The sequence below is a fragment of the Notothenia rossii genome (genome assembly GCF_949606895.1).
Source record: "Notothenia rossii genome assembly, chromosome: 11".
NCBI lineage: Eukaryota > Metazoa > Chordata > Actinopteri > Perciformes > Nototheniidae > Notothenia > Notothenia rossii.
In genome coordinates, this window is record NC_136910.1 from 47559932 (window position 1) to 47578325 (window position 18394).

At 40.4% G+C, this 18394-nt stretch overlaps 1 protein-coding gene across 1 annotated transcript in view; it reads right to left on the reverse strand.

Moving 5' to 3' along the window:
• LOC307025463 (transmembrane protein 132D) overlaps nt 1-18394 on the reverse strand; it is a 134733-nt gene that overhangs the window by 44399 nt on the left and 71940 nt on the right. The window contains exon 4 of the mRNA XM_079660160.1: nt 10439-10582. Coding sequence (XP_079516286.1) covers nt 10439-10582 — 144 coding nt within the window. The remainder of the gene's footprint in view (nt 1-10438; nt 10583-18394) is intronic.

An 18394-nucleotide genomic window follows, 5' to 3' on the forward strand; every position in this document is an offset into this window, starting at 1 on the left:
TATAGCCAGAACTTGTCAAACACTTCAAAGAGAGCTCGGAAGCATTACCAGGATCCGAGGATTCAGCCGATGATTTATTAGAAGATGAAGTGGATCAGAGGGGTTTGAGCCCTGGGTCTCTGGGCCGATGGGCCTGCCTTATCTAACACCAGCAGGCTCCATGGCCAATCTCCAGTGGGCAACTCTCCACAAGCACTGGTGCTGAAAAAAGTCAGATTGAGGAACTTAGGCTTTGATAACCTTAAGAAAATCATTAATATGCTTCCTTCATCAATGTGTACGGAAACTCTGCTTTAACCAAAAAAAAATCTTTAATATTTACGAACTTCATTTCCAGTTGACTTGAGTTTAAACACATTGGGAAAGTGTGGACTTCTTAGACAGAAACAATCATGGCAAGGCTTCAAATTCTGATTTTGGGTTTGTTTAACTGTGTTGTTTCCGAACAAAATCAAACACCATTTTATAAACAAAATATATAACCTCCATCTTGTTTCATACATCAGGGCCTTTTGGCGGTATTACTGGGGTTAGCCATAGCGCCAAGGTCTGATAACAGTCCCACAGGGCTCAATCAAACACTTCACCGGCCGATAACTCACTGATATGAAGCGGGTCAAGGATACGACAGAATCCACTGTAGATATCTAATGCATGTCTTGAGCTGTTAGGGGGAAGGTTGTAGGGAGGAGAAGGCGGCACGTATCTCTGAGTGTGAAGGATGTGGTATAAATCATTCCCATACATGATTCAATTAATTATATTTCATTAGTGCCATTGCTTCCCCTTTGATTTCCATTAATGACGATAGGTTAGACGGAACAAATACGAATTCTGTGTTTATTTTGATCACATTAACCTAAGGGAGCTGTTTCCTTTTATGGAGCCTTTGGGATTGCATTAAGCATGAGAGGGCCCAGCCTCACATACAGTAGGAATCACATGCCACTCATGCAGATTAAATTACGCACGATCAATAAGGCGGATCCATCTAACGATCACACAGTTGCCTTCCTTGAACTGCTGTGGAAATCTTTTTTAATATAATGGAGACAGCGAGAAGACGGCATTCCACAGATGCATTAGTGGCCCCGCCGAGTAAACACGGGATACAGGACGTCTAGATGATTGCTTAAAAGGATTACGAAACGCATTCAAATATTTTTCATTCCAAATTGTATGCCACCTGTACCTGTGATAAAACAATTGAAGGAAACAGCAGTTCACAAACGTACAAATTAAACCACCTGGGAGGGGAATTGCTTTGTCCCCCCTATCCATCATCTATAACATTGTACTTTCAAAAGACTATTCGCACAGTCAAGGACACGCAGGAAAACACACACACACAAACACACACACACACACACCCACACACACACACACACACACACACACACACACACACACACACACACACACACACACACACACACACACACACACACACACACACACACACACACACACACACACACACACACACACACACACACACACACAATTGCATTCCTATCTCTTTATTACTCTGCTTTACTTTCATACATCTTCCCCCACATACACACAAACTCTCAATTGCGTCTGCTAGTTTTTAAAGCAGCGTTAATTAAACAGATTACAACACAGAACTAATCAAAACTGCCACGCTCTTCAAGACCCAAACTAATGGTAGACTATTCTTTAATTTCCCACTTAATCAAATACACATGAAAGGGTGCATATGCACACTCACGCACGCAGGTCATTACCCTCCGTGCTTCTCACTGATGCATGGAGAGTTCCTCCATCGGAATCAGATTGCTCTGAAGGGACCTTTGATTTAACTCAGGTTGTAAAGGCAGCTGCTCTGGTCCTGCTTGGTCCGGCCATTGATTGTATGCTTTCGTTCTCAATGTGAGCGAAGAACGGTAATCAGAAATAACAGCAAGTGGCCCTCTGACCTCTCCCACTGAACTGAAGAGGTCTGAATATCGAGCTCCTTTCTTTTTCAATCTTCACTCATCATTGTTCTGTCAATTATACCGGCCCCTAATGACTCTACGGGCAATGAGTAAAGCTCCTTCATAGACATATATTCACTAACCCAAACAATTTGCATGAGCTCAGAGTTCGTGGGGTCTAGTCTAATGTCAGCACTGAATGAAGAAACCCTTCTTTATTCAAATCCGTGTATACCTAAAGTACGCTCTGCAGGCACATATTACAATTCTCAAATTACGCGCATGGCTCACATCGGAATATTATCACCATATCCAATGTAGGATAACACTATTGCTCATAATGAAAAATGCATATTGGGATGATTTCTACTATTTTCTAATGTAAGGGTTTCCATACGAGACACTATGTAATAACCGTCTTACATTTCATATAAAGGCTGAAGAAAGTGAGGGATGTCATTGAGATGGGGCGAAGAAGTGATGAAAGGAGGAGAAGATTGCACCCCCTTCCAGGCCTCAGGCTATTATTACCATATCAGAAGAACAATCAATCAAATTGGGTTAAAATGTACATGCTGTGTCGGGACACGCGTAATGGGATCATGAATATGGCACAGCTTCCACATGTGGCACAAAGTGGGCCGCTCACACTCCCGGGGCCACAGGTAACCTATGTGTAATTGAACACAGAGTAGGGACCATCAGCCTCCTTGTATGTTGATCCATGGTCACGTTCTGGTTGGTTGCAAACCTCAGCTAGTTTAATAAAATGCATATTGTATTGTAGCTCTGCAATATGGTCAAAATAGCCACATTAAATACAATTTCCTGATATTTACATATTATTGACATCAGGGCTGCTACTAATACATGTTTTCAGTGACGATTAATCTGCTGATTCTTTTTAAAATCGATTAATTTATACATGTTCTTGTCTTTAAATCATCAGAAAACATTGACATAACAGTGACATATTATTGCCACCTTTAGTTTGTTTTGGGGAGGGGATTAAAACAATTATGAAGTTAAAACTGAAAATGTATAATAATGCTTTGTAGTAGGGGTACAATACCTATTTCTATGTTTCGTAAAATGTCCCTTATGTAAAGCATTTTTGTCTTTAAGTAACTGATGGTGTAAATGCTACCGTCAGCATGCTACAAGCTCAAGATGACGATGTTGATATGCTGGTTGGCAGGCAGTATTTACCATGTTAGGTCAATTTAACATGGTAACATGGGAGATTAGGGCTACAGTAAACACAAAGTTCAACAGAGGCTGGTGGTTTGTCAGAATGTTTTTGTCCTTTTATTAAATAGAATGAAAAAACCTGGGAGGATCCCCAAAGATATTGTGATTTATTCTTTGTTCTCCATGACCGTATCTGTTGAAATGTTCCTGGTAATCTTTCCAACAGTCTTTGAGTTATTACACTTAAAACCAAATGTGTCAACCTTCAGTGAGGGTTGCTCCGGCAGAAAAGTCAGGGGATCCCCAAAGGCATTGGGAACATGGGGAACGTCTGTATAAGATATCATGGCAGTAAAACCATTCAAAGTCGATCATGTCGACTTATCGCCACCCTAAAGAGCACAGCTATCTATACATCTCAGCAGGTTAGCTCACATAACATTCAACCTAAACTCTAGCATATCGGGTGTACTGGAACAAATACTTGCAGTGGGAAATGGAGATATAACAATGCTAAGCAGTGGGAATCTAATCTAACGAGAATCTTTATGGACTATTTATATGAGAATTGTGGCTTTCTTCTTTCCCTGGCACACTGCACAGTATGCTAATCAGCCTAGAACAAGCTTGGGGTTTCCATTCCCCTCATTGATGCTTGCTTCCTCTGTTTCGCGGAAAGACCCTCTGAGACTCATGTCACCTCCCTCAGCAGATGGCTGGGGCAAACTCAGTATGACAGCCCTCGATTTCACTGATGCTTAAAACATGATTTCACCAACTGTGGGAAAACAATTTGAATCTTTAACCTATTTTCACACAGGGGCTCGAACACTGAGTGCTATTCTCATCAAAGGCTCAGCACATCTATTAGACTTCTCCTGCAACTTCCCTGCCACATTTGTTTCTTAAAACCATAACTCTGTAACACATGTCACTGCAGCCACCATAATGTGAAGCCCGATGAAACAAACACTGAAAAGCATAGATTGTTTACCTCAAATCTGACACCACTCATGCTTGCTATTGTCACTCAGACACAAGACGATGTTGTTGTGTTCAGATAGCAGCCCTAAGAAGTTTGCTTTACAGGCTTGCATCATTGTGTAGGTGTTGTAAGGCTGTCTTGTCAGTCTTTTGGAGTAAGCCTTACTCCCACTTGCTCACAGCGGGAGCTCTCTAGCAACCGCAGACAAATTGAATGTGGTGGCATGTTTCATGATCCTGTAGACTTTGAAGGTGAAAGATGCTCGAGGGCCCTATTTGTTTGTTTGTGTGTGTGTGTTGTTGGTTTGTGTCAGACAGTATATTATGTGACGGGACTCAGTTAGTATTAAGAAAAACACATTTCATAATTAGATATTTAACAGTATGTTATCTTCACTGATCTTTGAAGTCCTTGAAAGTGTGTGATTTGAGAGGATAAATCAAGCCTTTTTTTAAATAGACATAAAGAAGAGGGTAGCTTTTTATTTTGATATTATTTTTAGTTAACATGAGTAAATAGCTTCCTCCCGCTGTCACTATGTGTCTTTGAGTAAGGTGGACATGTGAGTCTTTTATTTTACAATCATAGTAATTTTTCATTATATGTCATTTATATTAATGCCTATTAAACTTCATGACGAAATTGATGGGAAAAGTAGGACATTTATCTGGGAGAAGAATGGGTGAGCAATTCGCACTCTCAAAGGTCATCGATGAAGTCTTCATATTATGGCTGAAAGCTTTGACAGTCAATCAATGCTTGTCGGGAAATTAATCGGTTCCAATATATCCATATAATTTGATAATTGTGTCAGTCTTTTTTCAGCATAAATGCCAGTTGCTGCAGTGAACTGAATCCCCTTTAGAAACGTCAATAACAAAACTCTTAATTACCGAATTGAGAAAAGGATAAGCATATTAATCAGTTATGAATATAAACTTCATATAGCAAAAAAACACATCAGCGATGCGGCTTTGAGAGTAACACATTTTTACTTCATGTCATTACTTTCTACTCATTGCTGTTGTCCCTCAGCTGTGCCCACTGCTCCCTTTTGTGTACCAGATGCCAAATGTTGTTGCTCTAGCCATAATGGCCCTGTCATGTTTAAACAGAGCCAAAGCCCAGAAGATTTTAACTTTCCTGTCTGGGCTCGTGTTTGTGTTTACTGCTCTTGAAGTCTGCACGTCTCTGTGTTCATTTGAGAGGAGCAGATTGAGAAATGTCGGCCATTAGATTCAGTTTATTTTAATGAATTGTTAGAAGCCACGCCTCACCTCCTGCAATTACAAATCGAACTCCCTCCCCCCATGAACAAGCTAGTGATTGACACGCTGATTATTAGGCCGCAGAACTGCTACTGCGAGAACAAAACCTTCTCTCCTTTCCCTTTCTTAACTCTTCGCCTCCATCACACGGGAACTCCAAATTGTGTTAGCTTTCATTAAAAAGAAATAAAGGAGCCAGAGGCAGCTTGCGTACCTGACATGCGCTGAATCACAAAGAGGGAGGACACACTGGTGAAGGACAGCTCTTAACGTTGAAGTATCCTAATACATCTTCATAACAGAGTGGACAGTACTGTCTGATGACCATTGGGCCAGTTCGATCTGGCATCAGTCAGCTTTATTACAGCCTTGAGACCTGCACAGTCATGTATGTAGTGACAAGATCTGCTTCGCTTGTGTCAAGAGCGGTAAACTAGATTTGGGTCTTGCTTTCAGTGAATTGTTAACAAGTAGAGCACTTCTTGTCGAGGGAATGTGATGAGTCATGACAGCCATTGCCTTAATTTGGGTACATTTGAGTCTTGCCTCGTAACTTTGGTGAATATAAACACGTTTTATTTTCTTTGCAAAACTAGCGAGGTTACACATTTCGTCAGACGGCATTTTCCGGCCTTGCCACACAATGTGTCCACTCTCTAAAACAGGACAGTCTGTTCCCTACCATCACCTATTTTATTTTGTATATACATCACATGATGCTTAATTTCCTTGGATAACATTGGTAGTTTATTTTTAGTGCACTGCTTTTTATCAAGGCAGTCACATACGCTCTCTTCTCCTTGTGAACAATTGAAGAAAGACCCTGTCGCTCAGAAAGAAACTAGATCAGCCTAACCCAATTAAACACTCATTCTACCAACACACCAATGTACTTTTCGAAATCAACATGAACCACTCTTTAAATTTAGACCCACTACCACAATATAGGATTTTCTTATCTCATACACTACACTCTGACATCCTTGCTGTCTGCCTACAGATGCCCTCAAATACAAAATGCTGACCAGAGAGTTCTGTGGAGGGGACTGGGATTGGAAAGGGTTGATTTAATTAGCATGATGCTAACCAAATCCCAAAAATGCGGAGACCTTATGATCAGTGTAAATCAACATGCTGTTTTTACTCCTAAATAGGCAATTAATTTACTGCACAGTATTGAGCTGAGGAGGTAATCCATGCAGGTTGCTATAAATACTGAAGCTAAATCAATTTGTCAAAAATATTGAGTGTGGTTTCTGTGGTTTGCATAAAGTAGCTGCAGCCGGGAGATAGAGCAGCAGTTGAGAGGGAGAACAATTGGGCAAAAACAAGCATAAACACAATCGTATATAACATTTTCGAATATTTTTCGATGTTGGCTTGTGTTATGTTGGTTTAACTGAAGCTTTTGGAGACTTTCCTTACATCACGGTTGGAATATATCATTTTTTTTATTAAAGAAAGAACTAAAGAGAATGTGAATTAAAAAAATATCACAGGCAGATGGTTAAAGTTTGTCCGGAACATATTATTGGTCCACACACTAAGGCACTGCCAAATGAACTGTGTTTGTGTGTCCCCCTAGAGTTTGTATCCTCTCTTTTTCTACTGGCACTCCAGTCATGCATTTCTATTTTCACACCTCCACTCTCAGCTGTTGGTTTCTGCAGAGAGGATGAGCATTGGACATACGGCTTCTAAAGTAACTGGACACACTTCTCGCAAACCTCTGGGACATGAGTATTATACACTTACCAAAAGTAAGCCACTGTTGTTTCTCACCTCTCCTTATTGGCTGCTGGGTGTTTAGTCCTCCAGCCTTAGAGTCTGTCACCTGGCGGTCACAGTGTCGACTGTAATGTCGCACTTCCTACCACAAGACCAGGGGCCTCATTTATAAAGGGATATACGCTCAAAAGATGGCGTATGCCGGTTTCTAAGCACTGTTTGCAATTTATAAAAAACAAACTTGACGGGAAAATGTTCGGTCCTCCACGCAAAATCTGACCCATCCGTACGCGGTACGCGCAAAAACGGGAGCGACGAGAAACTGCAACACCGTTGGCAGAAGGAAAAATGGAGAGAAATATGTGAAAATAATATAATAAATATAATGTTACCTCCCATGTATCGTATTATATGAATAATTCATTCGCAAAAATGTATTGAAGCCAATCTTAAAATGATTAAACAAACGCCTGTTTGAGACTCCTCCGTGCACACAAAAACGTAACTTGGAGAAATAAATATATTGAAAACCACCTTGAAGATGTTGTCTTATGTTAATGTTTTCTCATAAATGATGCAGAACGACAGAATTACGTCTAAACTGAGGCCGTTTTGCGTTTCTATACGAGCATGGATTTATATACTATCATGTTTAATCATGTTTTATGCCCTTTTGCCAAGACTTGATAAGTCACTCATAAAACACAGGAGGTATGGAAACTAAGAACACCATATATTTGGTAGATTTGGCAGCTGATTTTACACAACCCTTTTGTTTTATTTCATTTGATTTGATCGAGTTGATTGTGATTTATAAAGGGAAACGGTATGCAGTGTTTTATAAATCGGAAAATGTCTGTGCGTATTTATTTGCGTTGTCCTACGTAAGCAACCTTCCCACGTGAATCCTACGCAAGGCTTTATAAATGAGGCCCCAGGAGAGACCTCTTCCGGTGTCTATATTCCAGGTTCTGCCAGTGATGCTGTTTTAATGGTCGGCAAAGTGAGCTTCAATTGACATAAGGAGGAGTTTAATGTTTCAGGCCAATTGCCTTTTTTTAAACCTTGGCTTCCATCTCTGCCTATATCCATAACCCTCATTCATATTCTGGCTAATGAAGATCGTTCTGCACTTAACCTGACTGATGGGATATTTCCTACCCACAGGAAAGCAGTAGAATAAAATTTGTATGAACCTATTACTGGTCAGAAGGAGAACACAATTGTTGCAGGTAAAAGGAAGTGAAACAGATTTAATTACAACAATTACTTTCAAAACGTTCAGATTAAATTCAACATTGCTCTCCAAGCTAGCTTAGTTTAATACTACAAGATGTATTAATTCTTTCTATGGTAGTCTGGAAAATATCTACAGAGAAGAACCCTCGAGGTAGAGGCTTGACCAATAAGAGAGTTATAATAGATGATGTGGTTGGGCCACTTCTGAACATTGTTCTCTGCTCAGAAATGAAGCACATTTCTGAAATTGCAAGGTCTACTCCCCCTAAAAAGTCATTTCAAACAACATTTCAGTCGACATTGCATGAGTAGACAGAGTTCATTTTGTTCCTGTTTGAATATCGAAAGCAAAGACCAATAAAAGCCCATCATGTATTTGTCCAGTCAGGTGTCCTCAAAAAGCAAAGAATAATTTCCAAACTGGCTTCCAAGGCTACTGGCACCGCAAAGGGAGCACTTTCCATTGATTTTTCCGTTTGAAAATGTTTTTAATGTTTCAGTCAAATTAAAAAAACTGGTTCAACTCTCTCTGTAACTGCTTAACCTCCTCAAAGAGAATTTCTCTATTAAAGATCAGTGCATTTTTGTAAAGACCACAAACAATGTTGTTCATTCACTGCTTTTCTACAGGTGTTCCATTTGATATGTAATCTTAAGGAACCTAAAAGCACAGGGTCTCAGCTTGCCTTCCATTATCATTTCAATACTTCAAGGTAGTCTTTTGTCGAGGTGCAGGATGCAGGATGTCATTCCAGCTTCAACATGTGTGACCTTGACTTGAGCAATCCTGTATAATTCAATGTCCAGGCTCCACAGCGGGTGTGTGAAAGAAATGCATGTAAATGATAGATGGCTTGTCATTCATCACCGTCATCACCTTGGCAAACAGGAGGAAATAACAGTGGAGGTACGGTGTCATTTCCTTTGAGCAGCTACTTTGTCTTGCCCTAAAAACGTTTATCTGTCGCGTTGAATACCAGATACTGTACAGAGATACACAAACATATATTTATGTAAAAACATAAATGTAAGCAGCAATCATCCACGCATGAGCCTGAATTCATTATTTAAGTCTTGTGGACATGATATGAAAGTTGCAGACTTGTTCTTCTATTCTTCAAACCTTCTTTTTATTCATCACCTTGCCCCACCAAAGTAGGAAGTTCTTAAATGATACACATAATGGTAAGTTTGGTGAGCTTCTCAATCAAACTTACAATGCAATACCCTTTTTTCATGTACTTGAGTGAAATTTCAAGGATTAAACAAGTTATTTGCTACATTGTATCTCACTGTACTTCACTACCATGCATTTTCAAAAAACACCGTAGATTTTGATTAATTGAATTCCTAACCAGCACACTTTTTATTTTATTGCTTTTTTGTGAAAGACAAATTCCTTGAGATATTTAATGGTATGTTTGGAAAAATGGTTAGCAGTAATGTGAAGTAGTTAACGGGATAACACATCAACATGTATAACCACCAGTATGTTTATTTAGTAAGACCTGGCAGCTTGCTATTGGCTCCTTGGTTGACTTTTGCTGTTGGGGTATTTGTCTGGTAGGTCACTTGAGAATAATCGTATTTATTCCAATGGATGGTCTAGATTTAATAGTATTTTGGTAACCCTGTTAGATTAGGGCACACAGGAACTATCCACTGTCTGCTTTGGTCTTTTAATGGGATTTGCTGACACACTGAACTGGATCTTGCGATGGGATCATGACACCTAAATGGGGCCGGCGCCATACCCTGGGCAGGCCAATGCCCCCTTCCCCACTTCCAACCACCCCCTACTTCCAATGCCCTTGTCGCCATTCACCCATCTTCAAACTACACACCTGTAAAGTGTTGTCACTCCATCTTGCACGGTTATCCATGACAGTGCCAAGAAATGAATGCTTTAGATGCTGAGTCATGTCGTTTTTCATCCACACTCTTTGCAATCACTCTCTCCTGACAGCTGTCCGAGAAATGATGAGAATAATGAAGGTGTGCTGCTGCTTTGTGGATGTTCAGCAGAGTGTTCACTTCATTTTTCATTCACGCATTGATTAACTGCGCAGAAGAAGAGACGGACGTACCTTTGACTATAACTGCTCTCCTTTCGCCGACAGTGGAGGGTGACGACCCTGTGACCTTCACTTCTGACTTCCTGGCTCACCGTCCACACAACAGGATTACTGGCTCTAGCTCCCAGGAACGCCACGCCGTCCTTCAGTTTGACCCTGAAACAAATAGAAGTGCACATGGGTTAAAAGGAAAACAAAAACATTTGATTTCAGAGCCTCAGAAATACGCTTGGGCTCTTAATTCTCTTTCTCCCTCTGACACAACAAACGTTTCAAAAAGACAGAAATGAAATGAGTTGGGGTTGAATTGACACAAGGTCACAAAACAAACAGATCAAACATTCATGGTCTGTCTCTGTCACACAGGAAGGACATTCTTTTAGCTCCTGCAACACCAAAACAAGAATATTTTGGACAGTATTATTGCACAGATAAAAAACATGCTCTGCTAATATAAAAGCACTTAACTGCAGCAAAAAAGAAGAAAAACATTTTTTGAAAGGCTTTTGGCAGTTGAGGATGATGAGGAAACAATAGCTGTCCTTTTCTCTAAAATACTTGTTGACAAAGGAACGTTTCAGTTTTAGCAACTCATCCTCTCTGGATTATTATATACGCAACTATCCGCAATTATATTAGAGAAAAGGTTTTCACTTCATTTTGTAATAATCTGTTGCATTGTTAATACAAAGTCTGAACGCAACACGTCCCATGAATGTCCAGCAACATGTGCACAATCGAGGGAGTGGTGCCATTTGTATGGCTAGGGCTCTTATTTTCAATCAATCAATGTTTATTTATATAGCCCAATATCACAAATGTTACATTTGTCTCAGTGGACTTCACAGTTTGTACAGAATATCAGTATGACAATACGACACCCTCTGTCCTTAGACCCTCACATCGTACAAGAAAAAACTTCCGGAGAAAACCCACAGTTTAAATTGAAAAATGGGAGAAACCTCAGGGAGAGCAACAGAGGAGGGATCCCTCTCCCAGGACGGACAGACGTGCAATAGATGCCGTGTGTAAATTGAAAAGATAATACATTTAAAACATAGGTAGTCCAAATGTTTGGAAATGCATGTGTGTATAATACGAAGATGGATCCACGAGGATATCCATCCAGGACTTATGATCCAGGACCACAGCCACGACTCAAGATCCAGGACTCGCGATCCACGACAAAGGACCGCAGGATCCTTTTGAAATGGTAATTCGGCCCTCCGGCAGTCTATATTGCATTGTAAAATGAGGATTATGGGAAACCAATCCAAAAGCTACTGGGGTCATTATTCTATCGTCTATTGCCACTTTAATACGGAAGTTACACTTTTTTTCTTTTTACGAAATGTATTCCGGGCTCACATGGGACGTTAACACAAGTCTCCTTGTAAAATAAGGTGTTTTTTTATCCCATCCATTCAGCCCAAGCTCCTCGTTTTTCTGACTTTGTCGCTCGTTATACTTCCTGGTTCCCCATAACACATTTATTGGAGATGTATGAAGGACAAAGTCTTACTTTTCTTAGCTATGAATGGTGTTTGAAAACAACCTGCATGGGCACAACCTCAAACACAACTGGGGTTTAGCCAAGACTCCAATATTTGCCTCTTTGCCCCATCTGTCCAACCCCTTTGTTCTTCTATAACTTCCATTACTGATGGTCACAGTCTGGCAGAGGCTAAACATGTGCCAAAGAACCATGACCTCCTCTTCTTCTAGTATACTGACACGCTGTTGCGCTCCTCCTCCTCCTCCTTCTGTCACATGGAATTAGCATGAAGTACGTGAGCAGCTTTCAGTGCTTCCTTTTTCAACATGACAAATTGCTCTTGTTCAAACCCCTGGCACGAATGCGGCAGAATATTTTATGCGAGGGAAATGAAGAAAGAAGGCATGAAAAAGCCAGATCTGAAGTAAAACACCAAAAGCTAAAAAGAAAGGTGATGAGAAAGACGCATTTGTTCCCAGTGAAACATGAGCCCAGGGTAAATTCTTTCTCTGCATCAAAATAATTGGAGACTGTCCTTGTTCTGAAACTGAGAAAGACTTGGTAGAGATGAAGGGGGGGGGGAACTGAGCGTTAACCAGGGGATAATGACATGACAAACCATGCAGCAGTCTTTAGAAGAGCACAGTCATTACATCTTCAGTGTTTCAACGTCGTCTTTGATCTTATCCAGGCCGCTGAGGCGGTAATAACTGGCCTTGTGTTGGTCGCTGCTCCTGACGAGCAGAGATAAAAGCCGCCGGTGTGGAAGACATAGACAATAACTAGGAGGATGCGACTGATTGCTGTCTGCCCTCCTGTTTCCCAGTCTGCACCTTTACACGGCGCAGTAATTACTACAAACTCACAAGCAGACTAGCACTGAGAGTGGATAACGGCTAATGATAATCAACTTATACGGACCAAGGTCTGCTCTATTGATCAAATATCACATCCAAGTTTGAAGGCAGAAACGCTTTGTCCCATGATACCGAACAGCACCTCCTTGCTCTTTACAGATACAACTTATTTTCATTAGTGCTTCATTTAAAAAAAAAAAAGCTGGTCATGCCGTATAAATATATGTTGGCTTAACTGATGTTTTGTCACAGTATTTGGCAAGTAAATTCCTAATGTATTAGTGAATCAATTAATTAGAGGGCTGATGAGATGATCAATACTGTATAATTCTTTCTTTCTTTCTTTCTCACATGTCTCATCCTTTCATCTCACTCTCAGTTTCTTTCCTCCTGCTTCACACTCTCTCCGTATCTCTCACACACACATGACAGCTGACAAGCAAGCGCTGCTAAATTAACAAATGGCATGTTGTAAATTACATTGCTTTTGCTAATATGATTTCTGGTGAGGGAGGAGGAGGAGGGGTGAGGCAATAAGGGAAAGCAATTTCCCATGCATCAGCACATGAAGCTGCCTCATTAATTCCATGAAAACCTGCATCAGTGGGATGAGTATTTACAGATGAGATGAGGTTGTCAAGAAAGACGGTTTTCATCTCTCCCCTGATTGATGCTCAGAAATGACTCTGCAGGACGGCCACTCGTATGCTGCGTGAAATACCAATGTGCATTTATATAAATTGACTTTACACAGCAGGGAAATAAATGGAAAACAAACGATGTGAGGCCATGACTCTTGTGTGCAAATAAAACATAATTTAGACACTAAATGTTTTAGATGTTAAAGCCATCAATCTAAAAATAAGTAACAAAACCATAACCGACAAAAAAAAGATTTTAAATAGTTAATTTAACTGCAGAGTCTGGGCGGGGGATCTGTCCAAAAACACAAGACTTTCACTTAGGAGACTGCTGTTCGTGCACCATGAGTAACTGCCATACTCCTCCCTACTTATTTTCAGCCAAACCACCATATACTTAACATAACAGATATGTATTCTTGGGAGCAGCGTAAAGCTTTCAACATCAACTATCACTTGTCAATTTTCTTACTTGATGTCAAATCGGGCTTTTGTGACAAAAAAAACAAACATTGCAATTTAAGAAAAGGGAGAAAACAGAAGGGAGAGTGCATTGTTGTTTGAGAGGTGGTGTAAAGGGCTTTGTGTAGAGCCCAGGGATGAAAATATATCTTGGTGTCAAAGGTGTTTGAGTGGATAGTGGAGGGACCAGCGGTGGTTTAGAAGACATGGGTGTTGTGTTAGTGTGGAAGAAAATGGACAGATGACAAACATTCAATGGAGGTGAAGAGAGGACTTTATTGGTTAAGAGGCTAGAATAAGAGCTTTAAATCAACAATGGCAGGTGTTCTGGTCTTATCTTTCCAACATCAGAGGGCACATTATGTCAATGACATCATTAAGAAGCCATTTGCGAGGTTATGTCACCCACTAAAGTAAAAATATTAGAGAAATCGGCTTTTGGAGTGCACAGACCCCTGCCAAGGTCAAATGCCCTAGATTGCAAAGTTATATAAGACATTTAGAGCATTAAATTAACAGCCAAAAACCTTTTAGAGACAATGGAGGAATGGATACCTGAGCAAATAATAAAGACAGAACTCCAACCCTCTGGTTCTAGATTAAGAGGCCCGGACTCTGAATGTTTTATGTAAAGCCTGTCACCGAAGTAAACAATATGCTTGTATCAACTCCGTTATTCAGATCTACTCTAAAATTGAAAGGCTTCTATCTTGAACAAAGCTACACACGTCCACCAAGTGCCTTGAAAACCGGACAGTCGTTTTTCTGTAATCTTGCTCACAGTCGGACAAAAAGACATCCTCCTTGGCAGATAAATGACACGAACAGGAGGACAATGGTTCCTGGTTTTTCAATCCAGGTGATAGCGGATCATTACTCAGACAGAGATGGAGACGAAGAGAACCCAATATCTCCACACTTGCGATATACACACGCAGGTCTGGGTCTATATCAGATATTATTTAAACTCATTGGCAGAGAGTGGGTTGGTGGACAAAGCTAACCTTTAGAGGACATAAATGAAAGCGAGAACAATTGCTCTGATATCAGCTCAGCCGCAAAGAAAAACCACCGTTGGCTCCTTCTACACAGAGACGCAAAGGGATGGGGCAGATGGAGAAAAGCTCTGATACAAATGAGTCAGCTAATTCAAATAAAACCTGCAGCCGGCTTCTGAGCAATAGTTATCTCACTCAAAAAACATCACAAATTGATCATCTGGTACTTGGATAAATCTAAAACACACCCTAACTTGGGCATATTTTCCTTATTAATTTCAAAAAGGTAGTTACGCTAAATTCAATTTACTGACAGCAAGTGAAATTGGCCTAATCACATCGAGCTTGTTGGTTTGGCCTGTTTCCCTAAATGCTCAAACACCTGCAGCTAAATCCAGTTATGAAATGAATGCACAAGCTGTTGGACATAGAGCCCCGGCTTCCTTTATTTCCCTTCCTTCCACTTTATCTCTCTTGCTCAGAAACAAAACAATCCCTCTCACCTCTGGGTAAAATGAGATTAGATAGTAGCCAATGAAAGGTGAACCAGGCTGGGAGCCGGTTCGATAAATTGGTAGGGTGAAACGGGGCAACAGAGTCAATTAGCTAAGGAATAGTTGTTGGAGGAGGAGTGTTTTTAGGGGTGAGCGGACTCAGGCAGATACAGGGATAAAGAGCGAGCTAATTCAATTATGAGTTTGATGCTGTTCCTCCCATTATCACAGCTAGTTAAAAGTGCTGGAGCGTGGCGGCGCTGCAAACCGAGTACAAGATTAACACTATCAGATAAAGAGGGTTTTCCAGACAAAGCTCATATCCACCCATGCATTCTGGGCCGTCCCTCTCTCCGTCTCACCCTCTTGTCTCACTTTCAGCATGTCTCTTATCCTATCTCCCACTGTCTGTCTCTATCTGGAACACTCTGCTCCCCTCACTGTTTCTACACACCCAAGCCTTCCTCTCATTTCCTTCACCACAGCTCCCCTTTTTTTTGGTGCTCTGCACTATAGCTTGTTTTGTGGGATTTTAAAGGCAACCAGTGCCAAGTCACTCTAATTCGCTTTATCAAATCAAGAATGTTTAGTCTGTAAAGCTTTATAAACTAATTTGAAGGTCTAAAGACACAAACAACTTGCTTTAATAAAGTTAGCCTAAGCCACCGCCATTGTGAAAAAATGTTGGAAACTACTGACTTGACAGTTTTTCGGCCCAACTTGCCTTTGATTAGAACTTTGTGGTACTCTGTTCAAGGTGTCGGTAAGTATGTATAATATCTCAAAACCAATGGATTGTTTGCTGTAACTTTTGGACATATATTCATGGTCTCCAGAGGATGGAGGCGTGTGGTGCAGTGGGTTATGTGTTGGTGTTCGGATCAGGGGGTCACAGGTTTAAACCCCACTGCAGTCAGCATGTTGTTGTGTCCCTAGGCAAGACACGTCACCCCAAATTGCTCCTGTGGGGATTGTCCACAGTATTGAGTATGTAAGTTGCTTTGGATAAAAGTATCTAACAAGTAACATGTAATATAATGATAAAGCCTACAGACTTGACATTCTGACTTCCCCTATAGCGCCACCCAAAGGTTGACATTGGTAGTTCACATTCAAATATCTATGTTTAAAAGGTCACCCTGTGCAGATATTGTTTTACTGATCCCCCTGACTTTTTAACTTGCTTCATGATAAGGTAAAATGTTCAGTTTGAACACACAGTTCCTGATGGTTTTATTAAAAACGAGTATTACGCCCCGACTGAGCTGCTAGCGGGATGTAGACTTTTAGTTTGACTTCTTTCTAATAAAGCCCCTCTTTCTGTGTGCCCCTTTTAATCCTCACCAGGCCTACAAAATGAATCAATAAGTGAAGCTTTTAACCTTCGGAACAAGCAAAACATTTGGAGGCTGGACACACCGTGTACACCTATACTGTAGATTACAGAGCAAATATAATAACCTTGCAAAGAACACATCCTTTGTCTGTGATACTTTGCTCAACCTGTATTTCAAAAACCTGGAACAAGTATTATCTCCCTTTATATATAATAAACGCACTTGTAAAAATAGAGGATTGAAGGAGCATTTTGGTGTATTTTTCTAGGAGGTTATCATCGCCTAACCTTCACACATATACCCTCTAATTTCCTCAGGATGTTGCTGGGAAAAAATGATGTTGCCTTGTGTGAGGCCGGACCTTCACTTTACCCTTGTGAAATGTCGATTTCACTACTTGCTGCAATTGACTGCCTACTCATCTCACCATTCTTTACAGATCAATATCTGTGTGATCCGAGCCAGTCAGTGAATGGGTGTGCTTTGAGGGTATTGGAGCTGTGAAGGGTTAAAAGCTACCCATTTATCAAGGGACAAAGATGATCAAAGGGAGTACTACTTAAAGTGCCTCTTAGTCATTTCAACCTCGATTGGATTGTATTGAGTGCTACTTAATTGAGGAGATGCTGACAGTCACCAAACACACGTTTACAATCAGGTGGCTACGTGAGGAACTGTACTATCTTAAAAAAAGCAAAGGCTGTTTGATTTTCGCTTGAATAGGAGAGTAGTTGTTGCCTTCAGCCAAACTCTCTTTTCGTTCATGTCTGGAAAAAAAACACCTAGCTTTTTTCAGGATCTTTTTCGCAGTATTATTTTTAATTAAAAGAAAGGCAGCCAGATGACTGACATAAGGAGCTTGGACCTGAGGTCTAGGAACAAACTCCTGCCTTAACAAAAAAAAGAGATAAATAACTGTCAGAGGAGAGCATGACTTCAAATGAGAAGAAGTTCAAAATGTGAGCTGGTCGTAGCCGACATGAACAAATCCATGACAGATCAAGAGCAATCATGTGGGCAGTAGCGCTGAGAAATGAATTGGAGTGGAATTCAGATAAGCCCCTGAGATTGTCAGAGAAAAAGGACATTTCATTTGAAAACCTTGGTTAGGTTTCATATATCTTAAATACATCTTAGTGGTGAGGGAATCTTTTTTTCTGTCAATAATAATCCAATGGATCCCATCATACCGGTGTTTTAAACTGAGGCATCTGTATAATCTACATTCACGATGACGGGTGGTTTTCACATCTTCAAATGAAAACAGCTCTGTATCAGCCTAAGAAGGAATAAAGTGGATAGTGCTATGACTGAGGAAATGGAAAAAAGATAATCATTCTTTGTAATGGTTGAAACAACAAATGACTGCTTCAGTACAGAAGTGCCACGCTATATTGAGGCTTTCCCATTTAAAATGATCAAATTAATCTTGCTTGAACCACATATTGTTGACCATTAGAAAAACAAGGATAATAGAATCCTTTAAACATAATTGTGTAAGCAAAGGCTTCAAGAGTGCTATAGATAAAAACAACATGATGAGACAGCATTAATGTGGAGCCACATTTTGAATTATACATGTCTGCTGTTTCGGAGAAGATTACAACACATACATAAGTTATTATAGAGCGGGAGCAAGATGTAATTAAGGCAGTATTTACTTAAAAACTAGAAGCAGAGGAGG